The sequence below is a fragment of the Falco peregrinus genome, chromosome 9, assembly GCF_023634155.1.
Source record: "Falco peregrinus isolate bFalPer1 chromosome 9, bFalPer1.pri, whole genome shotgun sequence".
Classification (NCBI taxonomy): Eukaryota; Metazoa; Chordata; class Aves; order Falconiformes; family Falconidae; genus Falco; species Falco peregrinus.
The window spans coordinates 16,935,301-16,961,640 of NC_073729.1; the positions used below are offsets into that span (position 1 = coordinate 16,935,301).

Sequence of the window (26,340 nt, forward strand, 5' to 3'; positions counted from 1 at the left end):
AGCTTTCCTGCAGCGTTTATGACATCCTCCCAGAAACATTTACCAGAACAACTTACAAGAAAGAAATAAAGCCTGGGGAAATCATGAAGCGGTCAGCTTCTTTGTTGAGACTGAAAATAAACACAGAATTTCAAACAGTATCTACAAAGAAAGGGGGAGGAAGAGAGACTGCGGAAAAACCAAGGTCAGATTTTAGAGGTATGTAACATCTTGCCACAGAAACAAGTGCAGCCTCTACTGCCCAAGGCATCCAAACAGGTTGATCGGAGGAAACAACCGACCCCAACGTATAATGCCTCCAGAGTCCTCAGCTCAGAAGACCTCAGCTTTGAGCTCTTCAACAATTAACGCTATGCTGCATCCTACAAACAGCCGAGGCCACAACTCCTTCTCCAAGTACTTGCTAAACTACTTCCCACCAGTTTCAAGCTTCTGTGAAAACAAGTTCAGCAACCACACATTCTGTGCTGCTGCTATTTTCCTCTAAGAACACCTACCATATACTCCTCTGCACTCATGCGGTGCCTTGGAGAGAAGCTGCATGGAAACCCACTCCCCACAATGCAATGACACTGTGCAAACTGGTAGCTGATCTGCAGTAAGATCCACAAAGCAACTCACATACCGCCCAGCACCTCAGTTTGGTTTTTGAAGACAGACCACGTAAGAGAGCGAGTCCTAGTTCTGATGGTAACACTGGTCTGAACTTACCTTTGCTGTTGATAGCAACACGAGGAATATAACAACTAAATCTGTTTTCACAGTTTTATGGCACAGAAAGGGCTCAGGAAAAAGCTGCTCTGAAATGAACTTTAGGTTGTGAGCTAAACACCCCCGATACATACAGACATAAAAGGATGGATTTCCAAGCTGTTACTTCTGTGATTTTTTTTTTGTAATTAAACCAGAAGTATTTTAAAATGTTCGTATTTTAAAAAGACAAACATCAGAACAAACAAGTACAAAAAGCTAGAATTTTGGGTAAGCACCTTTCTCTTTGGGCGAGAAAATGAAAAACCAGTAGAACAAGAAAGCACGGATGCAAACAAGAAAAACATCAAATGTTATTTTCAGAGGCCAAATTGCAATCTTAAAGCATCTCTGCAAAAATTCTCAATATAAATAATGGACTTTTATTGTTCATTTACTGCAAGGTTAGGCAGCCTGATATGATGGATGAACTGTCAACCCCCAACTAAACTTCTACAATCCATCATGGAAAGAGTGGAAATTTCACTCAAAGTGTCAATAAACCTAAATGATGAAGTGCAAAATAGTTTACAGAGTTCTGATCATTTTTTAAAACCTGCATTCACTGCAAAGTTTCAGAAACACCGCTCTTCCCCCATTTCCTTCCCCTTCTCCTTGCAAGTCATAAAATGCAGGTGTACATCTTGGTTTGTAAGTCAATGATACCAAAGAATCATAGAATGGAAATGAGGTTTTCTTAAAGCTCTAGTGCTAGGGAAAACAACAATTACAAAATAAGCTATTTTACCCAAATATCAAAAAGATAGCCAAGATTTTGTAAACATTTCTGTTTAACTAATCAGTTATTCAAAAGTGGCCACATTTAGAAAATTAACCCAGGGCTGCACTGGAGCTTCGTCTGAAATCAAAGGTGACCCTGCCCTGAGGCAAGTAGAATTCTTCTATGATTCTATGACAACTAAAGCCAAGAGGTTTGGGTTTTTTGTGAATGCACAATAAGCCACATAGATTTCCATTTAATAAAAACCAAGAGGTTACTGCGTCTTTACTTAATTTGGTGATAACTGATAAATAATGACAAAGTATTTGTACACAGCTACTAACTCACATTAATGACAATGGGAAAACTGCACTTTATAACACCAACAAGTTCTTTGCATCCAAAATGCAGCAGAAGTGGTGGCAAATGCAGCATCCTGGACTGACACACAGGTCCATCCAAAACCAGGTATCCAAGATTGTTACCAGCTCAAGTGTTTACATTACACAGCCACATATTCTCCGTGCCTGTATCAAAGGAAGCCTTTGTCTCACATGTAGACATGCAAAAGCCAAATAAACCACTTGTAGCAGACTTATCACAAGCTATTAAAAATCAGCTACTTTGGATTTGATTCTGTGATGTGTTGTGAATTAAAGCTAAGCATGAAATTCCCAGCAGAAGTATCACAATACGCTAGGCTACAAAGACTTCAGGTTTTACGACAGATCTCAGAGCCTAACAAACTTTTGTCAAATTTGATGAGGGTATTTAAATAAATTGGTGGAAAGCATTTGTAATTGATGTTGAATGTGAAAGCATAGCACTGCAATCATAAAATCCGTAACAATTAAGGTCATCCTGCCTTTGCTTATCATTTAGTGTTTAAAAACTCAGTGCATTACTTCAGTCTACACCACCATCAGACTTCCTCATCTGTACCTCATTTTTACCCCACTGCCCTGCCTAGTGCTAACATTTCAAACACTCTTGTATTCAATTCTTTTCTTCCGTATTCCAACAAAGCAAGCAAGCAGCACACCACAACTCAGTCAAATCGGAAAGGTATCCTTACATAGGTACCAATCTAAACACTCTAAATATTTATGTTGGAATACCTGATTTGTTTTAGCTTTAAACACATTTGTAACATCTTTATTTCAGAAGTCACTCACATCCTTACATGAAGTATGTTAAATAAAAATATTCAGGTATCTTCCTTGACTTATACTTCCAAAACACAACACAAAACACAAATTGCATGGGCCTTTGCAGAAAAAAATAAATAGGGGATACTTTCCATTAATCCAAAAATCAGTGTTTCTGTTTTCTTATAACTACCAGATACCATAATGATCACCAAAAAAGAGCCACAAAATGAATGTGTATTTATGTAAATTCATACTGAGCAACGTAGGCACAACTTCAAAGAAGCGTTTGAAAGATGCCCTAGTACTGAGTTTTCATTTAACTCTAAAGCTTTGACTGAAAACTTCTTTTTTCCTTCTTCTTTCTTTTTTTTTTTTCATATTAAAGAGTGTTTGATAGACAAATAATACTCAATTGAGTGAGATCGCCAACTCAGATTTGCTGGAGAGTCTTCACTCAATTTGATGCAGCATAGTCTGTAATACTAAGATGAATAAGCTTCCATTTGCTGTAATTATAACTCCCCTCCAATCAAATTCCACAGCCTTTCTAGAATTAGTGTTCTTTTGAATAAAAATCACATGAACTTACAGAAAGTAAAAATATTATCTTGCATGCAATAAATATAACTGATGCAGTAAGCCCCTAGTTATTCAGATTCGAATGTTGTATTTGTTCCCCCTCAGCCTTCACATGGAAAGTTCAAGAACTTCCCTACATGAGAACCTGTTTGCCATACGAGCCACCATATGTTTATTGCACGAGCTATAGCCTACCTTTCCCACATCTGTCTTGTTTTTCACTTTTTTTACTGAACTCAGAAGAGCTCCTCCGAGAACACTGACTGCTGCATTATTCTTGAGCACAGTGGTCACAACTCATCTGAACAGAAAACTCATTTCAGCAAACGGGCTAGTGAACACAACAGAATGAGCCCAGTGCTCAGGCTCCTTCTCTCTCCCTTGCCTCATCTACCTGTATTACACTAACACCATTAGTGGGGTTTCACATCCATCTCTCTTTGCAAAGAGGGTTCATTTGACACCTCTGTACTGCAGAAATGAATGTTTCAAGGTAAGGACTGATGATAAATGAAGCATAATTAATGCATTGTCGATTAGTCCAATGCGATATTGACCATATATGAAGAGACTAAAATTGTCTTACCGTACACTTTGTGCTCATTGTAATGGTCAGGGTGAAATCCGAAGAGAATTCTAACTCTGGAGTGGATGCGGTATTACAGTCGATACGCTATGAAAAAGAATAATACAATTCCATCAGTAACAGAGCTGAATTTAAATCAAGATCTTCCTTTGGATGAAGGTTGTTCAGTTGCTCTCGTAATAAGACTGCCTTTCTAGGGCAATATTCATTCAGTTCTCCAAAGATGTGAAGAGACTTAAAACCCAATTAATCCTATCCGCACACTGAAAACACACTTAAGCCCTCTCTTCCCCAAATGCCAAAATAAACAGACACCTTGACTCGCAGAGGTAAGGAACCAGACGTAGTAGCTAATGCTGGTCAGAAAAGTTGCTCTTGATGATAGCTGCCCGTTGTTGAAACTGAAGTAGCTTTCACAGGCATCATCACCTGTTTTACCTCTTGTTCATTTAGTTCATGCTAAACCACAGTATGAAACTGATATAGGTTACAACTGGGCCTTTTTGATTTGGCAGGTTATTTTTATATTGATCATAGAATAATTAATGGTTGAATGGGACCTCTGGAGACCATTTAGTCCAACCCCTGCTCAAAGCAGGGTCCACTGAAGCCAGTTGCTCAGGACCACGTCCAAATGGCTTCTGAGTATCTCCAGGGCTACAGACTCTCCAGGCAACCTGTGTCACTGCTCCACTGCCCTCACAGTAAAAAAACAGCGTTTACTCATCTTTAAAGGCAATTTTGCTATTTTGAAATGAACGTAAAATAACAGCATCCAGGATAACAGTGGTAACATTGTCAAATTAAATTGCAGCTTGCATTTCAATATTCTGATTTATTATTTCTATATATATAAAATGAGAGTTTTTGAAGAGCAGTAAGCTTCAGTTTTCAGTTGGTCTTAAAAATTCCACCACATTTTTTCACTCTATGAAATTCTTTAGTTTATGTATTCAGTTAAAATGCTTTATTGAAGAATGTCATATACCGCTGAAGTTTAACGTCCTATACATCATTCATCAATATTTCTTGATGCTGTCTCCTCCTTCTTTAGGCAATGTTTTCCTTCATGAAAAGTTATAATATAAACTATACAAAACAAGCAGCAGCTCATTTGAGCCGACATGCTAAAATATCTTCTATAATAACCATATGATAAATAGGAAGATTTTTAAACTTTCCCTCAAAAACATAATCCATTTGTTCCGTGGAGTGGCTATCGATGGAAACAATTTACCTATAATGCTACTGTTACCAAACTCATTAATTTTAGCACTTTCAACTGTAACTTTAGCAAACGAGCTCAGGCACTGACTTCAGGTTATTTTTAAAAACCACGACTGCTACTGAGAACAAATGAGTATAAAACCATTAACCACAACCATAATGGAAAATGCTGTGTGATGACAAAACTGGCTAAGCATGTACAGCTCAGCTGGACAGAGATCGCTCATGACATATATTCAAGGGGCACATACAGTACTGTACACTGTAAAGACCAGCAAAGCATTTTCCTTCTAAAACTGCAGCAGCTTACAGACTGCATTGGGCACCTTTTACTGTAGTTATTGATATCACTTTCCAGGTTAAGATGCTGTTTAAATTTGTTTGCCTAACAAACTGACAGAGCTCAACTTATCCATGCAGCTGTTAATTTAGATCACATTATCTGTTATTTGTTTTCTGTATAACAAACTTGACCTATCTGCAAGAAGTATTCAGCTGCATTTCCACTTGAATTGGAACATGCAAAATGTTATTAGAGAATGGAGGTGGGAAGAGCACCCACGCCTCCGCTCACTGTGCGATCAGACCTGTCAGACTGCTAACAACTACGGCCTCCAGTTCCTGACCTCAGTACCTCTGGTTTGTGCACATTCATTCACTAGGGGTGGAATTCACCCTCCCCTACAATGACAAGTGTACAAGGTATATTTCAGCAACTGAGTCGATTCACTACCCTCTCCTTACACCCCAGGAAAACAGAGATTTCTAGGCCTCAAGGCACACAAATTATTATAGGTGTCCTTAGTGATTTTATTTCACTGACTCTAGAAGTCTACTCAACAAGCTCAAAATAAAAACCTAAGACATCTGTAATGACTCCATCATCTTTGCTGCTATTCCCCATCACGAAGCTGCAATAAAAAACCAAGACAACACAGAAAAGCACGCATAAAATTAATTCAATGAGTACTGGAGAAACTACTGTTGCCTTTTCAGACATGGTCATTCTGTTGGATGAAGCTATGGGTGATAGTGAGTGACCCTCCATTCAATTTTAATCTTTAAAGCCAGCTATCTTGGCACAGAAAGAAGTAAGAAGTCCCCCCGTGACTCAGTAGGCTGACTGTGGTGAAGAGGGAAGCAAAGTAGAAGAAAAGACTCCAAGGGTTTGGGTTTTTTTGGTACAGTTTAAATTTCATTTACGGAACTTTTAACTTACTGGAATACAAGTAAATTTGGGTTTGGATACAAACAAATGTACAACAGAACAATCTAAATACGGACCAATTACTTTAAGAGCTCAAACTTGATAAAAAAAGGCAATAAATACAATCAATACAAGTCTTACAGTCTTAACGCCAAGAACCTTACTGCAGTCATATAATTTTGAAGATGTCTAAGTTTGTGTATGCATGCTTGTGTGTATTTTTTTCCCCATCCTCCATAAAATAATGAAACTTCTAATCCGACTGTTAAAGTATGTAAGTACCACCGTACCTTAATGACACTGGCTGTAGATATCAGTGTGTTTGGGTCCAGCACCTCCACAACAGCTTCTGGAATTACAGCCTTCTTCATGCAAGACATGTCAAAGCCATATACATTTTCCCAGAAAAGCAGCTTGTCCACATGTTTATTCATATCCCCAACAGCTACTAGACTAATGGTGCAAATGTCAGGATAAACTGTAACAAGAGAAACAGAGTAGTGAAATCTTATTTTAGACATGCATAAAGAGGACTTTTTTTTGCCCCCTCTTTAAGATTAACATCTTAGAAGAAGAAATAACTTTCTTCAGCTCTAAACTCAGAAGTATCTATCTAGGACAAGATACTTCTTCTGCCGCTTTATTTTCTGGTGTCTCATTTGTCCACAGAAGAGACTAGACATTGGAACTTAATTTTTCCACACTACCCTGGTAGCATGTTTATGTTCTTGACAAAGTATCTTTGCAGTTGAATCCCACTGCCAGGAAATGACTGGAAACTTGGTGCCTGAAGAAAATTATTTGGAACAGCTTATTCTGGCTTCTGTCAAAAACTGACTTAAAATGTATTAAATAACTGTAGACACCCATCCAAAGGAAAATTCAGGTGAGGGTTTTGCAGTAAGAAAAAACCTCTGTGAAAAGAGGTTATTTCCAGATAGCGGCAAATATTCTTACTCAAGAGTTGTACTCCTGTTTCTTAACAGCTCTGGCTGGTACTTGCCTTAAAACCTAAAAAAATATTATTGAGTACTGGCGAGAATAACCACTCTTCTATCTGCATCTTAAAAGTATGGAAGTCACCCAACAGACAGAAGAGAACTTCCTCATTGATTGCTTCCACAGTTTCAGGAAGACAGCTATCATTTGCATACTGTCTTCACACTCGTGCTTTCCCCTCTCCCAAGAATATCTTCAGAGCAAGTACCTATTTACAGGTTTTCCAAATTGTAGTGGAAAACTGGCATTTGCCTTTTTAACAGCTGCCTACAGCCAAGCCAGACAATCTCTTGGCTATCTCTATCCACTATGAGTTGGAAAAGACATAAAGAACAGCTGCTATGAACGTGGCTGTCTACAGCAATATCAAATAGTAAGAGAAACTCAGTTTCTATTTAGCTAGACTTCTTTCCACATAAAAATTCCCATATTTTGTTTTTAAGAGTTTCAAGCCACATACATTGAATCCTTGATTTGTCTTCAGAGCAAAACACCGACTAATAAACACCTTATTTTATTTTTTAGTGATACATGAAGGTGCCAGCATCTATAAAACTGAAGCTAAGTTTCTCTTTTCTTCTCCAAAATCTGGTGAACTGTAAAATTCATATTGTCTTCAGCTCTGCTTGAAATTGTAGCTTATCAAAATGAGTATGAAGAAATCATTGGTATAGCATGGTAAGTCAGAACAGCTGAATTTTTTGCCTTGTAAAATACCAAAGATAGAAACAAGAAATTGAAATTAGACCTTTTATATAGAGAGTCCTTCATCCTAAAGGAAATCATCTTATACATATTAATGATAAAGAAGAGTCTCTCCTAAAGCAGCACTGGTTTTTTTTTTTCCCCCATATGAAGGCATTAAGCAGCCACCTCTACTTTTAGAAGGAGTAGTTCATACAAAATATGAACACATTGTCATTTTTCTCACTTTGACTGTTTAAACCAGAAAAAAATAAATATCAGCAAGCTTAAACTGGAATCCCATGGGTAAATTATCATTCCTGCTTTGCAGATGAGGAACTCAAACCAGAAGGTTTCTCCAGGAACAGCCTACAAATAACTCAGCAGTTAAAAAGGCAGTTTGATGAGTATCCAAACAGACAGGCATCAAACTGTCTTGTCTGAAACAAATCATTTGGTTCCAAGTACACCTGAAAGCTGTCACACACACAGCAATGCCCCCCCCCCCCCCCCCCCCCCAAACCAAAATCCAAACAAAACCCCAACATCTGGTGGTAGGAGTATTTGCAAGTAGTTTCCGGAACCACCAATAAGAGATTTCCATTTTTTGAAGATTTCATATTGCTGTTTACTAACTAGTGTGACAACTGCACTGTATTTAGCTTTACCTCCCAGCATTTCAAACCTTCAAGAGCCACCACTGATGCTCCAAAAATTAATGGACAGTGTGAAACAGACAACAAAAGCAAGCAACTACAGCCTCTGAGGCAATATTTTTCAGGTAAGGCTCTTCATAGGATGCAAGGAGTATGGTGAGAAAAGGGATAAAAAAAAAAAAAGACTGAAAGACCCCAGTTACAAAATACACTTAGAGAAGCGAGCTAGCAATGCTGCAATCAAAAAAATTCAAAGGAGAAAGTAATCAACTAGTTCATATCCTTCCTTCCCGACTAGCGTGCGTTTCTGCAACTGTCTTAACAGGAAAAAATTTACCATGTCTATCGAGTGTGAAATATTTGAGCAGGATCAAAATCAGTCTTTCTTTAGTCTTTTCGTCCTCACAGCAAATCCTTAAATCAGCAGCAAAGCTCACAATCAATTATACAAAACATTAAGAACATGCAAAAATGTAAACATTAATGCTCTAATCTAATCTGCATTTTTAGTTTAGCCTATCAATAGCAGTAAAAAAGTAGACAATGCCTTGTTCAGACTTCACAAAGAAATTTGTGGTCCACCAACAGGGTGCAGGCGAAAGGCTACCGCAATACATTAAATTCCAAATTTACAGACCCACCCGTGGCCAGAAGCATATGCTATGCCTAAGTTTGACTGGCAAAGTAAGCATCTTATCTAAATATCAACCTAAATCATCTAAACTCTGTAGTGTTTAAGTGTTTAAAAGCATCTGCTTAAAACTGCATTTGCCATTTCACCCGTTATCCTCGATTCCCCTGGAAATCCTCTGCTCCTTCTGGAGCATCCCATAACACTTCCCTGTGTGATTCTGACAGACTTGTCGTCTTTTTCTCATTAAGCCTATAATTTAATAATTATTCCTTCTCACAGGTGAAATGAACAAAATGCTGATTGGACAAAAGCACATACTCCTCCATGCTCTCACAGATTCATTGTTTTGACCATCTGTGTCCTTCTCGACTCAGTGCCCACAAGTCATCTGTCACTAGTAACAGCTCACGTGGTGGACAGAATACGATGGGAAATCCTTTATCTATCTCTTAGCAATGCCTCACAAACTTCAGGACACTGAAGGGTAAGGCAGCAATCCTCCAGATACACGGAAATAATTCCAAGTGAATACCATCCTCATTTTGACATGAACAAGCAAAAAGTATTACGCCTTGAACGATGCCTTCCTCACCTATGTTGCTCCTCTTCAATGTGCACGGCGCTCAAGTGCATGCAAAAATCTATACTCTAGCAACTAATAGCTGTAAAGAACAAACAGATGGGTCCCGGACAGCAAGAATTTTATGTTCCCAAATAAAGCTATTATATACTGTACACATTCCCCTAGACAGTTTTGATATAATCCACTTCAGCATGCCAATAGGCTAAATTTAAATAATGATGAAATGACTGACTGAACGCGTATCTAGAAATTTGGATTCTATTCCCGGCTCAGACACTGGAAGATTTGGCCAAATGGCAGCCGCTTCTATTGCTTTTTTCAGCTTTCACACAGTCCTTGTAATAATGATCTTGAGCTCAATAGTATGGAGTGGCTTGAGATAAAAATCAAACTTAGTGGCAGATCCAGGAGTTTCTCTGGTAAGACTGTGCCTCAGAACAAGCTGTTTTGGCTCACCCAAATTTGAATGCGACCACAGTTCTGCTGCTTTTCGCCCACACTGCAGAAGTGTCTGCCTGGCTAAGCTGATTGCTGAGCAAGTTGTCACCAGTCTTCGGCACAACCACGTACAGGCTATACAAGCTGGCAGCAGAGCAGTAATTGTAAGCGCCTTAAGGAAGCAGCGTTCCATTTAAAATCTGGCCATACCAATGGGCAGCCGTGCAATACTCAAACCTCCAAGGATAAGTGTACTGCAGAACCAGCACACACTGTCAGAGCAAATGTTGGGAGGCAAGGGGCCCTAGCAAACGTACCAACCTACAAATAGAGAACAAGATACTACTGCAGTTTCAACAGCAGTCCAAAATTTCCGGCCCTTTTCAGATGGCTTTGGAAATCGTAGCCGAATATGAAATGATTCCTTACTATTTTACGGGATGTCCCCAGATCTAATTATATTGCAACACAAAGTTATCAGCATCTATCTATATAAAGTACACCACAACTGCGTTCCAGATCTGACCAGACTATTCTACATTACTGAAAACAAAAAAAAAACCTCTTAAATCTGTCACATTGTTCAAGTGGATTCTGAATATGAACTGCAGTCTTTTGCCTGTATATTTGGCTTTGTGACCAAATGTTGAACAATTGCACAAACCCCCTTTTTTTCTGCTGTGCTCTGTGGCATACAGAGCTCACTGCAATCAAAGGGAAGCACTGCAGCGAGCAGTGTTACACAGCCATTAATCCAATCATTAAGTCAGCGTAGTGAAACTAACTATGTGCACAGTTAGCACAAAAGAGGAAAAAAACCCCAGACTGATGACTATGATTGAAAAGGTCAATATGAAATACAATACTGACAAAGGAATTAAGGACAAGGAATAAAGCATATGCAGAACTCATACAGGAAACCACACCACATGAGGAATAATATTTACAGGCATTTAAAGACTACTTAAGATGACACTATCCAAGCTACTTAAAAGGATAAAACAATTCTACTTCAAAATAAAACCTTTTTGTCCTGTCACTTCTCTGCCCTCCAACCACAAATAAGTCCCACCGGGACAGAATAAACATGCTTAACTGAAACAATGCAATTGCATTAATTACTTCATGTGGTTTGTTGTGTTTTAAACTATGTCCTCCCCAGAAAACTTCCCTCCTCCAGGAAAACATCCTCTCCACTTCTCCTTTTAATTCACAGTAGCTTACTCAAACAGTATCACATCTTACAAAATAGAACTGATTTTCCTTTGTTTGTATCTAGGCAGAAACTGGGATTTTGAGAAGGGAAAACAAATACCCACATGTATGGGAAGAAGTAGGGAGGAAAAATTTAGACTGTATTTAAGCATAAATAACCCCCTTTATTCTTAAAAACACCATTAACTTGAGACCTTGATACCCCATCAAATGTTCTTCTATTACCCATACAGTAAATTAATGCCTTCAAGCTCCAACTAATGGAAACATTTTTCATTTAGACTGGCAACTTTCTCATCCATGCATAGCTTATTCTATATCTCTAAGATCATTTAGTTTCCCCCCAGAGCTAAATTTATTAAGAGAATTATAGACACCAACCTGAGCCTCCCTCTGCCAGGTATTTGTCCTTTGCATAGATGACAGAATCCAGCATTGACTCAAAGAGGAGGAAATAACCCTGTTTATAGAAAAGGGAAAGAATTTAGAAATAGTTATGCTTCTTGTGTAGCCTATTTAATGAATCTACTGATAGACTTCATCAACACAGTTTAAGAACTTTATGTGGCCATACACCTCTGTAAGAGCCAGCACCCAGTGAATTTCTCAACAATAGCATTGTCACTTCAAAACTTTAGTTACATAAAGCATCATCTTTAACGTCCCAAATTGCAATTATCTAGCACATATTAATTTAATAAATTATAGGCAACAAACATCCAACAGATACCAGCAATTAACTGATAGAGTCCTACTACATCCAAAGAAATCAAATTCAACTCAAACAAAGTGAAAACCTGTATGTACTGATTTTTTACTAATAACTCTGAGGGACTATGCAGAAAAAAACCCAAAGAACAAAAAATCCCCAAGAAAATCCCTTCCCACTTAGAACTGCAAGTTCTGACCATGAAAATCATTGTTAGAGGAACACCAAATGGAATACATCTCTGCTACTTCACATTTGCGACCTCGTGGTGCCCAGTCCCAGCTTGGGCAATGCTAAGACAAGTGGAAATTAATCATACACCTAAGACGCTGGTTCTCTGGATGTTCTGTCATTTAGCAGCACCTGAACATAACTTCTCAGGATAAAAATAGTTCGAACTAGATTTATGTAGTTTTTCTGGTGCTGAGATTAATTTTATAGCAGGTTATTCATACTGCTATAGATGCTTAGAACAACTTCTTGCAACCTCAACCGAGTCAGCCATTTTCTGAAATGGAAAAATTTCCTTAAACATTTCTGAGATATAAAAAACATACAGTAGTATTACATACAATAAGCATTTTATATAAAACCTCTGGTTTCACAACTACTTTTAAGTCATATGCAGATTTCTAAGAGATACACAAGTTCTTTGGTTTAGGATTTACTGATTTTACACCCCTTTGTATCTTCCCAGTTTGAGTACAACCTGTATTCTTACTGAATTTTGCATCACATTTCACCCACATATACATTCTTACGACAACAAATCAATTCAGTTCAGACAAATCATACCAGCGTACATTTTGGTTTTCCACTTAGCGTTCTAATTCTTATTTTGCCTAAAATGCAATTTATCCACTTGCCTTGACTTACACACTGATTGCCACTAGGGAAGGACAAAAAAGACAACTGGCAGTCCAGAGTTTGGACCTGCAGTCCTACAGGTCCAGTCAGCAGTAACCAAACACGGCAAAACTATGAAGATTTTTTCCTTCATCCTTCCTACACTTCCACATTTGTGCAGTCGTAGGGATTTCTTTAAATTTTTTTTTATTTTTATGTCTTCACGCCACACTACTGAAGATAAGACAGCATTGCATGGGAACTGCACTCCTAAGACCACCAAGTTTACTTCAAGTTTATGCAGTCTTGGATGTTTATTTTGCCTAAGGCTCTTGGAACAAAAAGTGCCTCAAGTTCAGAATTGCTTATAAATGTCACTGTCCACACTGCAGCCTTCAGAACGAAAAACAAAGCTAGAAACCGGAAACTTGAAGCACAATGTATTTGTTTTCAATAAGAACATGGTCTGGCAGTAATGAAAATGCCCTTTTTTCAGCCTTTTCTTTGGCTAACAGGACAGTGCTCTGCTGGACACTTTTCTTCCAAACACTGCCTGTTCTCCCACCTCACTGTTTTAACTTTTGTGAAGTCCTTAGAGCAAGTCCCAGAATGAAGGCTACTGGTCTGTGAGCAATATGATTTTTAGTAAGCTTTGCAAAATGGTTGGACAAGCCAGGAGCTCCAGTCGCACCAGGCAGAGATGATTTTATGCCTACCGCAAGACAAAAGCACAGAATGAAACCAGAGTGTTCTTTTTTTTTATTCTTATTCTTGCCATTTTTAAAAAAGAAAATGGTTAGTTCATACAAATAATTTTGCTACGCTTTTATCTCCAAGTGAGTTGTTTTCACAGTGTTTTAAAATATAACTTCTAGGACTATCTTAAGACTAGTTACCAGCAAGAGTCAGTAAATTATAAAGCGATCACCTCTTATTTCTTCCTGCCCAAAATGCCCATCACCTACAACATCTACCAAACAAGTGGAAGAAATACAGCTGGAGGATGCACCTTCTCATGAGAAATACAGTGAAATTCTCACCGTCCTTTCCTCAACCTTTCCACTCTGGCACTGTTGGTTCCCCCCCACACTCCAAGTTCTATCTTCCCCCCTAATTCATTACAGCATTCCTGTAAGTTACATAAACCGTCAATGGTACTGAATCAAGTCATTTATTACTTATACCAAAGCGTTTTGCTCAGTGTGCTCTGCTCATCTGTAGTGTAATTTAGAATGTAATTTCACAGGCTGCTGCCTCACCTGTAGGGGTGCCATCTGGAAAGAGAATTATACCTGACTTCTTTTCCCCATGATGCTGTGGGGCACTCCTGCTTCCACCCCAATAACGTTCAGGGTTGTTTTTTCTTAAGCACGCATTAGCATCCTCAGAATTAATTACTGTGAAGAGATCTCTAGGATACAAATCTGTGAGCCGCATATTAATAATTCAATCTTGCTAGTGGCTAAACTATGACACATTAAAGGTGACACATTCTCTGTTAGAGACAAACTGAATCCAACCCGCATCTTAAATGTTACAGTGTCATATTATGCATTTTCAACTAAGAAGCTGGACATTTCTTTCTCAAAATGAATGTCAAGTTTCTTATTTTTGTATTTTCAAAGCTGAAACAAATTGGTTGCTCTCCAGCTAATGACAAAAAGACATATAAAACAGATTTGGGCAGGAACAGAAATACACAGCAGAAACACACAGCCCTATTGAGTTAACTCTGTTCAAGCATACGTCTGTCCTACGTCATGTCTGGCAAGAATTCAGCTATCAAAAATGCATGAGCACACTGACAAATCTGAATCCAGAAGAATGTGAATATCACTACAATTCTTATATATCCCTTGTATTTTTATTTTGTGTTTGTAACAGAATTGTAAAAGGCTCACAGAAGTCTGACAGCTTAATATCCTGCATTGTTTCGTTTTCCTCTGGTACTCAAATACAACAGTACTCCAATATTTATTTTCATTTTAATTCAAATCTACATAAAAATATTTTACCAATTGATCAAAATGTAAGTATAGGAAGCTCTTTGAACATTAGTGCTTCAGTATTCATCATGATATTTTTCATGGAGAAAAAGAGATTAAGCCTTCTATTAAATAGATATTTTATTATTTTCTGTAACATAACTGAACCTGGTCTGGTACTCCAGATTCCTAAGGCCCAACACTGAATATTTGATCAATCAAAGGCAGCTATGAAGTCAGTGGCCCAAAGAGTGGACTTTTTTTGGTACATTATTTTCTTAAACTGAAGTTTCTAACTACAAGGTTTCTACTGGACTACAGAGTAAAAGAAGCCTGACTTGTAAGACCTTATGTAAAAGACTGGACAGCGTATTCTAATTTAAAAAACAATAAAATGTAATCTTGATGCACAAGCAGATGCACAAAACTGATGTAGCCCCTATTTTGTGAAAAATTACTTTTACTTGAGAAAATCCCCCCAAAACCTGTGGTGCCTTTAAGTGAGAAGCAGCAGCTACATATAAAGTCCTCTGCATGCTCTGCTGCAGCACCATTTCCCTCCCGCTAAAGTCAGTCTCCGTGCAGATCTCTCATGTATGATTCAATTTTAAAGAAAAAGGAAATAATTCATTACTGACAGAGCAAGCCCACACATTTCAAAAACACAGCTTGATTTTGTTATTATGCACACCCTGTTGTGTCCTTAAACAAGTATAAGGTGACTGAGAACACAAAATGGGAAGATCTGAACAGCAGAAAGCAAATACTCATTATTAGTGTTGGCAAAAAAATTAAGAAGTCATGCAAGGAAATAATATTCCTTTATAAAAACCATTTTTCTGTGAAGAAGTTAAAGCATTCAGCTATATAGTATGTTCTTTACACAACATTAACCACACAAAAAAAAAAGCTCGATTCTTATGTAGAAGTATAAATAATTACTCTATTATAGGTATAGAAACTTGTATTACTGTATCTCCTCTGCCTAATAGGAACAATAGAGAATATTAAGATTACAGAGAGACTAGCAAGTGTTAAAGCAGCACCATCACTGTAGAGCCGTCGAAGGAATAGGGGAAGGAGGAAGGAGAGAAAAGATGGTTTCCAGGGTTTCTGACATGCTCACTTCCTATTTCTTTTCCCTAAATCCTGAACATCTCCATTCATAGCCTACCCTGGTATCACTTCAAGATCATCTAACAAAAAAAAAAAAAAAAAAAAAAAAAAAAAAAAAAAAGAAAGACAAGGGGAGGGAGGAAAAATACTGGCTACCTGAGCAACGATACAGTTAGACAGGAGCACTGGATTCTGTCCTTGGTTTATTTTAATTTGAGAGTCCATCTCTTGACCAGTTTTTCCTTGTGAAAAGCTCTATTGCATATTCAGTATCATAAAGCACTGCATAAACCCACAATTTATGAGAACACACTGTACTCTAACACTGTATTTGAGACAGCCATCTCAGACAATCACCTCCTGCAGTAAAACCCCTTATAAACAAGAAATGTGGATATTTTTCAAGTGAATATAATCCTTAACATCTAGCTTTATAGTCTTAGCTACAAGTAAAAATGTACAGAGAGAAAAAAGATCTGCACACAGACACAGCTGCATAAGAACATTCCAGAAAAACGTTAGATGCATTTTGTTTCTTTCTGCATTCACCCTTTCAATAAGTAACCTGTGGCGTTTACAATTACACTACTAAAAATCCATGTGCAATCATACAACCACCTTTGTATGTTCACAGTAAATCTTTTCCTGCCCAACATCCAATTTAACGAAAAACTAGCACTTCACATAGCAGCTTATTTCAAACAAATATACTGTATATAAAATTACTGTGTTTACAGTAAAACATCATCCTTTCTTAAAATTCAGTATTGCTAGGGAGAACACACAAATGTGATCCTGACTGACAGCAAGTCTATGGTGTATACAACTCAAAAAGTTTCCCACCACCTGTACAAACAGCAGCACATTCAAGTCAAAATTCTGAGCTTGCAATGAAATTTGAGAATTTGCAAACCATTTTCAGGTCAAGCCACCAACTGACAAGTGTCTTCAGTCATTACACCAAGGTGAAAGCAAATCACTGATGTGTGTTCAGAAATGATTTGCATCAGATTGCCACTAGGCAGTGTATACAAATACTCAACTAAATGTACCTTTGCTTAGAAACATAATTCATCTAAGTCTACAGTTCAAATAAGAAGCTAAGAGATCTGCTTTTAAGTGCCCTGTGGTACAAGCAGAGAAGTAAAAGAAAAAAAAAAAAAGCTAGAGGTTGGTACCCATAACCACTAATAGTTTGTAGTTTCACAAATTAAGGCTTTGGGAAGTTCCACACATCAGAGCTCCAGGCCACCAAGTAGGCTGGGTCACCAGAAGCTTACAGCCCCGCTACAGAGTATCACCTGATCCTGGGCAGGGAAACCTCTGCAAAACCAAGACCAGCACTGAGATCTTGATGCAATTCACCCATTCTTACATTTAAATAGCCTTGTAGGTTTAAATGAGATATTTGGCAGAACTTCTTCCCTGTGAGGGTGGTGGGACACTGGCAGAGGCTGCCCAGAGCAGCTGTGGGTGCCCCATCCCTGGCAGTGCTCAAGGCCAGGCTGGACGGGGCTGGGAGCAGCCTGGGCTGGTGGGGGGTGTCCCTGCCCCTGGCAGGGGGCTGGAACGTGCTGATCTTTAAAGGTCCCTTCCAACCCAAACCATTCTATGATTGTCCAAGGACTGCAAGACTTCCTACTTACAGAATCAGTTTGGTTAGCAGAACAGTTATTACTTGGCTATTCTTGCGTTATTTCTTAAGACAATGTGGTTTATTGGGGAAGCGGCTCCTCAGTCCGCCTGTTCTCCCTTGTGCTCCTGGTTCACAGCACACGAGCTTCTTGTGCCAGGCTGCATACTTGACCAGTTTTGCTTAAAGGAATGCATAGCTGGCTTCAGACTGAAAAGGTCTGCACAGATGTTTTTTTCTGGGTCTTCAGTAGCCTGACAGACCCTCAGTCTTCAGCACTCTGCCTTTTGGACACTGGCTTATGGTCTGATTTTAACTATGTCAAACACGCATACTTCAGATGTCACAAACAATGCATTTAGTCTCTTTATTAAAAGCAAGATCACTGTTTATTTCTTTCATAGGCTTAAATAAAGCCACTGAAGTTGCTCATCACTCAGCCTCTAAACCTACAATTTGGCAAAACCAGATCCAGATGAATTTAAGTAGATGGCAAATACACATTTGAAATATTGTTTGAGATATATACACACACACACTCACACACCCCTACTCACCATGTAATATTTAGGATGCTTCTCCCATTTTTGCATATTTTAAGGGAACAAATTTAGAAATGAAAGAAGAAGGAACAGCAAGCAGTTTGTGGAAGTCATAGGTCACTTACACAATGAAGAGAATGATCATCAGAAACCATTATGGTGGAGATGCTTATAACGCAACACTGCACCTTCTACAATACCCTGTTTTATGTAACATCTTTCTCACGAAAGACTGTTCTAGAAATGTTCCTGGGGGTGCAGTATTTTTCCTCTGCTGCCTCAGGCTTGTTTTTAAATTTTCTAATGCTCCAGTCACAGCTCAAAAAAAAAAAAAAAAAAGCTTACAGCATACTGGTCTTAAGCACTGTTTTGTACCAAGCAAAACAACGCTATGGCTCCACAAAAGGGTTTAATGTTTACTAGTCTAAAAGCAGTTTGTTTTCTGAACAGAACAGCAACTTCTCATATTTTTGTTACTGGAAAAAACAGTTCCCATGATAGTTTTCCTCCTAGTCCATACAGATTCTCTAAATGAAGAGCTGAAAACTGGCATATATTTAATATCTTTTTGCTTTCATGCTTCGCATTTGCAACGTTTTCAAGCACTTACATTCACATATTAACAAAAGATTTCACACTGGTCAGTATCACGTAGTGAAGGAAAATAAAAAGCAAATTCACACAAGCCAGCCAGACAAAGAAGAATCTTCATTTGCATCGAGGCAACATAATGTTCCTTTTTGGACAGTGTTGAACAGTGCGTACACTGTTCGGCTATCAATCTTCCACAGCATTGTCCTCTTTATCTCTGTATTGCAGCAACCTATAAAAATGCTAACATTCCTAAATATTTAGAATACCTAATTAAGTGGAATGCACATGGCTATATAATTATGACATTAAAAGGTATTTACCTTTTTTAGCACACAAATGGGAAACATGGAAAGTTCAATACTTTGTTTCTTAAAAGAGCTGCTTTTCAAAATCTTTTACTTCACCTTAGAGGCACTGATTTACAACATGACTTAAGCTCTCAAGTGCCCAAGTTGCTTTTAAAACCAAATCCCAGACTCCAAAATGAGACAAGTGATTTTGGGAACATTATTCGTGGCGCACATATTAGGCAACTGATCAGAAGATTCCCTGAAAGAACTATAATTACTTCTCTAGTGAAGTCATGACACTCTCACAAATCACCAACCATAACGCACTGGTTTTAAACTGCTAGTTTAAGCCAATGGCTTAAACCTTCCTTGAAACTAGTGACGTCAACTCTAAATTAAGCTCATGCTTCAAACAGCGTTCATTACAGCAGTGGAGGAAAACCTTTTGCAGATTTCCAGCTCACTGAAGTATGTAATACAAAAAAACCCACACAGAAACCCAAAGAATTTATTTCCACCTTTACCTGGAAACCAGTTAGATACATACGGATCCATTGTGACCATGTGACCTCTCTCCCAAAGGCCCTTGGATATAGCAGAATAGCCACAGTTTGTAAAAAAATACACCACAACCAAAAAACCAACCACCACCAAAAAACCCAGAACAAGTAACTTATATTCAAAGTTTTCATTATTGATCTGAAATTTGAAGGGCAAAAGAATTTTTCTTTAAGTGCAAACAGCGGGAACTAACATGAAGAAAACCTGTACTTCGAAATGTTTTTTGAAGGTCTGAGATACGAGGAGACTGAACAGAAGTCCACAAAGAAGTCACAAGGGGTGTTTCCTACCACATTTTTGACAAGGAACAGACTTCCTCAGTTCTTACGAAGTTCAGCCTGGCACTGGGTCTGTCACACAGATTTCTTTATTAGGATCAGCGGCAGGTAGCAAGCACAACTGTGTGACAGTCATCAGCCAGCACATGAAAGAAAGGTAACAGGCCAACAGCTGAAATCCAATGGATTCCAGAAAATGGCTCATTTACACACTGCATTTCCTGCTGGGTATCATCTTTATTACATACTTTTCATATCAGCTATTTTATTCTTACACTAAAAAGCTGCAATGAACAGTAACACTGTTTTCAAGCTCTACACATTTTTGCTGATTTCCTGGTGTGCTCTTCACCTCCTTATCGTCTTTTCTGCACAGTCAGGATAGTCTTTAGCTGCCTTTGCAGACTATGGGTATTCTACTTATCAGAATCATCTAGCTAGATGACTAAGACAGTATTTCTCCATTACTTTCATCTGAGCAGCTACAAAAGCTTTACTGAGTAATAGAGTACATCTGTGGATTTGCATACTAACTACGTAACAGAAACTTACTGCTATACCCAAAACAGCTCAACTGCACTTAGAGTACCTTGACTTGAAAGAGCATGAACAAGGCGGCTCAGGAATTGTACCCAGGTACCACATAAATCAGGACTGTCATCCCATCTCCCACATTGTCAAAGACACTGTTGCAAGCACGATAGCTTTTCGGTTAAAAAAATAGCATTGTTTAAAGAATAATTTTTCTAATGAAACAACACATTTTTTTCCTGAATGTAACTGTCTTGAAAAGAACATTCGTGCACCTTACCATCCATTCAGATATAATTACATCCACTTTTTCCAAAGGCAGATCTACTTCTTCAATTCTTCCTTTGACCAATGTAATGATATTTTCAAGTTTATTTAATCTGCAAGTCACAACATAAATAAATTAGTTTATATTTCTGATTTATGCTGTCAAGAGAAATATACTGATGTCTTTATTTTGCATTCTTACCCCCAATAACTTTTTTAACTTATCAAGAAAGCACTACAATGTAATATTCCTCTTCTCAGTTATACTTCAAAGGGAATGCTTCTGAGTAGCCAAAAATTGGAGCAGATCAAGTGCCAGGCAAAGACGGAGGAGAATAGATCTGTGTACCTCCAACGCGCTGTGCATGCACATATGTAAAGCTTCAGAAACCAGGAAAACAGAGACGAGGACAATTTAAAATGACGCTCCTCTTTACTCAGAGTTGCTTGCTCTCAGTTCTCCTTCTTTGACCCCTGAAGCACAAGTCTATAGTGATTAGAGCCTACTCATCACACTAGGAGAGCAATGGAAATAAACTTCCTTACAAAGCTGTTTTGCACGACTTGTTTTTTTATTTAACAACACTAGCTGCAAAGTCACTGAGAACAAACATTCCCCCTAGATCAGGGGGAATGTGATTATTACTGTGATTTTGGCCAAAATCATCTGCAATGGTTAATAACTGCAGTAACCAGGTATTACCCCATACGCAAGTAACAGTATAACCATCCTGTGTAAGGAGGAAAGTACTGTGACGTGACTAGTTTTTGAAAGAAAAACTGCACGACAGTGAAATTCCTGAATAGGTAAATGCTTGAAACATAGCAGTTTTCAGTTTTTCTTGCACATACCATTATTAGGATAACTATTCTTATAGAGGGCAGAAAAGCATTCCCACCAAAGAAATTTATCTTTCCACTGCAGTTCTTATCTCTGTCCCCTCCCTTCCTATCCTGGTATCTTACTCTTACATTCTGTCTGGCTTTCAATGCACACAAGTAATCACATTAAAAAAAAAAATCTATCTAAAAGACAATGGGAGAACAATCAGAATGAAGAGAGGGAAAGGTCAAAAGGTTACTTGAACATGTTGGCTGTTGGAAAGGTATAAAAAACACAAACCAACCAATCTAGTTTACTGATTGCAGGAAAAACTGCTGAGATACTATTTAGGAAGTATTCTTCAAATTTCTGTTCTAGCATAACAGTAATGAATAACAAAAATCAAGCTAGTTACTGCACTAGAAATTTTATGAGCAGCTATTCACAGTAAGAAAATGAGAAAGCAAGTGTTTAATTAAAAAAAGAGTTTACTATGTAACCTTGGGAAAGAAATATGTCATTCAGGCCACTTATTCCAATTTACTTACACACATGGATTCCACTGTTTCCAGTAATTAGCATGCTAGAAATGAGCCTGAACTCTGGGAGGGACAAAAGCTCTTGAGCGCATGCTTGAGTCACAGGTGGAAGCACACTGCAGCAGTCATTGTTAGGCTACACAATGCTGCTTAGTATTCCAATAAATATCTGTTACTCCATTACAAGTTTGTCAGCTTTATTCCTTCAGGAAAAGTAGGTTTAACAAGACAAATATATATTGCTTTGAGGTGAACCGAAGACTTCAGTGTGAATTGAACGCGTTATAGCAGAAGGTACCTATAAACGTGTAGCCTTACTGACGGTTCAGTGTACTTCAAGTGGCAATTCGTCACTCTTAAGAGTTTAACAGTTTTGATTTGTTGTTTTTCTTAAAGGCCTGCCCTTCTCCTCACCAAAGGTAATACATGTTGGCTGATACTTCTATCCTCCTCCAAGTATAAATAACACATAAAGGACTTTGTGCACTTGTTGAAAGATATGAACTATGTTTGTCATCCTAGTACATCCGAAATAAAACACTATTTCACATTTGTAACCACTCTGAAGATGTCAAGGTCCCTCAGGAAAGGTTCTTTAGAGAATGATTTCTTGTGCCATAAAAGCATTTTAGTTTCAGTTGCATCTACTGTTTAACACTGTACTTTCCTGAAACAGGCATTTACTTAACAGAATAATTTTATAGCATCCAAGTGTGCAGTGTTGCGTCTCCAACGGGCAAAGTGGTATCTAACCTAAAAATTCTGCCTAGACAACCTTATTTCTGTACAACTTAAGTCTGCATATAAACTGTCGCTCCCAAGTTCCTCAGTATCTACCTGGACTTTCTTTTCCACCGTTGCTCCTACAAAACGGTGCAATCAACAGTACACATTTATACCTGCATTTCTCCTACCTCATGCTAAGAAATCCTTTTTACCTTTTCAGATGCCGTTGTTTCATTTTTACATATACTCACAGTCTTCCTTAATACCCCTATAGGTAAATTAGTGAAATGTGGAGTGGATAAATTTATTTGACAGGTAGAGAGCTGTCTAGACCACGAGGTTGAAGAGGTGAGAGGACGAGTACAGAGTGTAACTGGTAGCCGGGTACCAGCAGCATCCTTCAGGGTTCAATATAGTTCTGATACTAATTAACACCTTTATTTGTGACCTGATGGGACAGAATGCACCCTCAACAAGCCTGTGGATTATGCTGAACTAGGGGGGTCCAGTTGATATGCCAGAGGGTAGGGCTGTTGTGTAGAGGGACCTCAGACTGCAGATATGAGCTGATGGAAACTCAGAGATCCAGCAAAGATAAAAGTGAAGACCTGTGTGTCAGATGGAATAACCCCAGGAAGCCAGTGGTTCCTGCTGGTCAGCCATCAGCTCCGCTTGCTGTTCCCCAACCTGCCCTGACCCAGGGGTTGGTGAACAAGTTGACAGAAGTCAGCAGCAGGCCCTTGTAGCAAGAGTGGCCAACTGCCTACTGCGTCACATATGCAGGAGGGTAGCAGCAGGTCAAGGGAAGTCATTTTCCCTCTCCATGTGACACTCGCAAAACTGTGAGTATGGCATCCAGTTGTGGGCTCCCCAGCTGACAAGAGAGTTGTCAGTTGACAAGATACAAGAAGAAGAGAGACTGACATACCACCAGAGCAAGTCTGGTGAAGGGGCCGCCGAGATGATGGGGGACTGGGGCAGATGACATACGGCGAGAAGCTGAGAGAACTGGGTTTGTTCAGCTTCAAGAAGGGATGGGTTTCTGACGCCTACCTCTGTCTAGCAGAGGGGTGAAGAGATGACTGAGCCAAGCTCTTACCTTGTATCACAGGGACTGGATGACAGACAACAGAGAAACTGAAACAATGGACGCTACAATTTGATATTTCAAAAATAAGAGTGAGGCTAGTCTAGCAGGACATTTTCCAGAGAAATTCAGACAGAAGTGCAGTGTTCAGAACTTGACTAGTCAAGCCCTAGGCCACTCATTGCAGCTGATTCTGCTCTGATAAGGAGCACTAGACCAGACACTCCCCACACTCCCCCAGGATCCTGTACTATTCCATGATGGTTTACATGGCATGACACATCTTTGCAGTTCTCCTGGAAACAACTGTTCTCAGTGACTCTGCAGACTGTGCACGTATCTGTACGCGTGCTCTTCTTGGGTTTGTGGTTTGGTAGTTTTTCTTTTGGTTGGTTTGCTTCCCACCACCCCTACCTGCAGGAAAAATACTGCAGTGCAATGGTAATCACTTTCCAACTAGCATGAAAACCAGAAGTCAGTAGATTTCTAAAGGAACAAAACACGGGGTAATATACATTTACTATTCCCACAGAGTCCCTTAAACATACCAATGTACAGAGAACCTTACTAAAGAACAGTTTTCCACAAGTTGAAACTAAAATACCACATAGTTACAGGGTCTGATTGCCAAAGAAAGCTGCATTACATGTCTCCTTTTTATGTGCTAAAATTGGTAAAAACTGAAGCATGACAAACTTTTGTTTAAAACAGTTCCAACAAGATCTAAAATGTATCTGCTTTTAGATGAATTGAGTAGAAGTTAAACAGAACATTTTTCTCTAAAAATAAAACGTCTCTTTCTATAGTCCTAATTTCTATACTTCTGCAAAATACTATAAAATTAATTTTAAGTTAACATAGAATATTAAATTCTAGAAATTGTATTGTTATTTAAAATTCCTATACAGAAATAGAAAATTAAACAACTATATATACACACAATTAAACAACTTTTATCAGGTTTATCTAAATTGGAATGTTTCTTTAACTCAAAATAGTGCTGCCAGGAAAAGCTTCTTACATCCTTTTGGAACACGTCTCAACTCTCCTGTTTGTTGTCTGAAAACTTACAATTTTATCAGTACTGACTTTAAAGTGCAAGAATGGAAACCAGACTGGCAGCAGTCAGTTAGAACCTCTGCAGCCGGGCAGCAGTGGCCCTGTGCTAACATTAGGAGGAAGGTCTGAGAAACATCCTGCCTTAACTACAGCCCTGTTTTAATTACCCCTACCAGAGGAGCAAACAGCTTTACTGCACATCAAAACTTGTGTTAATTCTTAGGACAAAGAAGGACTTCAATGAAACACATACTATGTGATAGGGGATCGTTAACTACTAACAGCATTTTAATAACTTTTTACAGCAACATTTACCATACTTCCCTGGAAACTTTTCTTACCTAATGATGTCCATGGCCTGATAGACAATTTCGGATTGGTCTACTCCAATCACTTTCTTTGCACCTGCTTTGGCAGCAAACATGGAGAGTATTCCCGTTCCACAGCCAACATCCAAAACCACCTGAAACAAATACACAGAGGTAAAAATAAACACCTTGTTCCCCTTGCTAGGATTTTTCTACTTGTTCTGCTGCTACAGTGAGATACCATATACAACAAATGGTTGCATATTCAAAGATATTCAAGTCAAACCGCAGTTCTAACTCCACACCCTCGACTACTTTCCACAGGTAGACAACAAAACAGACTAGCTCCAGCTGCAGATTAATTCAGTGAATATTACAAGCAATTATTTGGGCAACAACTAAGAAGTTACATGAATAGGAGAAACAGGAAATTGTAACCTTAGCAATTTAACTTACTGAATCACTAATAACTGAATTTAGCACTGAAAAAACATACTCTAACTGCAGTTTCTCATTAACAGTCTATTCTGAAACTTATCCAGGAATCCTCCGCTGGAAATGGCCACAGTCCCTCCAAATGGCTATGGCTCAAAATGACTGAATTCCAAAATGGTAACTGGCACAGTTTTAACATCTGGAAATATCTTCTGCCCAACACCATTTATAATCAAAATAGGACCAAGAAAAAAAAAAAATCCAAGAAGATGGGATCCCCAAGTTTCCATGAAAAAAGACTGAACTTCATCACTATGCTTGAAAAAAGTACACCCAACATAGCAACAAGACTCATGCGAATGCTTGGTTATGACATCTCACATATTAACATATTAGCTACTGTAGGAAGACAGGAAAGTTTAAAAATGCACAGCGCTTAAGAAATAGTACCAAATATATTAACAAGTGGAGTTGAGCTGCCAGCAGTGTTCATAAAGCAGAGATTTTACAAAGTAGCCTTGTTCAGGCCTCAATATCATTAATATTTCTTCTAACTGCTGGAAACTTCTCAACAGCTTAAA

At 38.5% G+C, this 26,340-nt stretch overlaps 1 protein-coding gene across 3 annotated transcripts in view; it reads right to left on the reverse strand.

Moving 5' to 3' along the window:
• PRMT3 (protein arginine methyltransferase 3) overlaps positions 1–26,340 on the reverse strand; it is a 64,005-nt gene that overhangs the window by 20,075 nt on the left and 17,590 nt on the right. For all 3 annotated transcript variants that reach the window (XR_008748751.1, XM_055813909.1, XM_055813910.1), the window contains exons 9-13: positions 25,358–25,479; positions 20,796–20,895; positions 11,812–11,890; positions 6,512–6,699; positions 3,788–3,874 (exon numbers count right to left, since the gene is read on the reverse strand). Coding sequence is in view for 2 of the 3 variants with exons in the window: in XM_055813909.1 (XP_055669884.1) it covers positions 3,788–3,874; positions 6,512–6,699; positions 11,812–11,890; positions 20,796–20,895; positions 25,358–25,479 (576 nt within the window). In the remaining variant the exon portion in view is untranslated. The remainder of the gene's footprint in view (positions 1–3,787; positions 3,875–6,511; positions 6,700–11,811; positions 11,891–20,795; positions 20,896–25,357; positions 25,480–26,340) is intronic.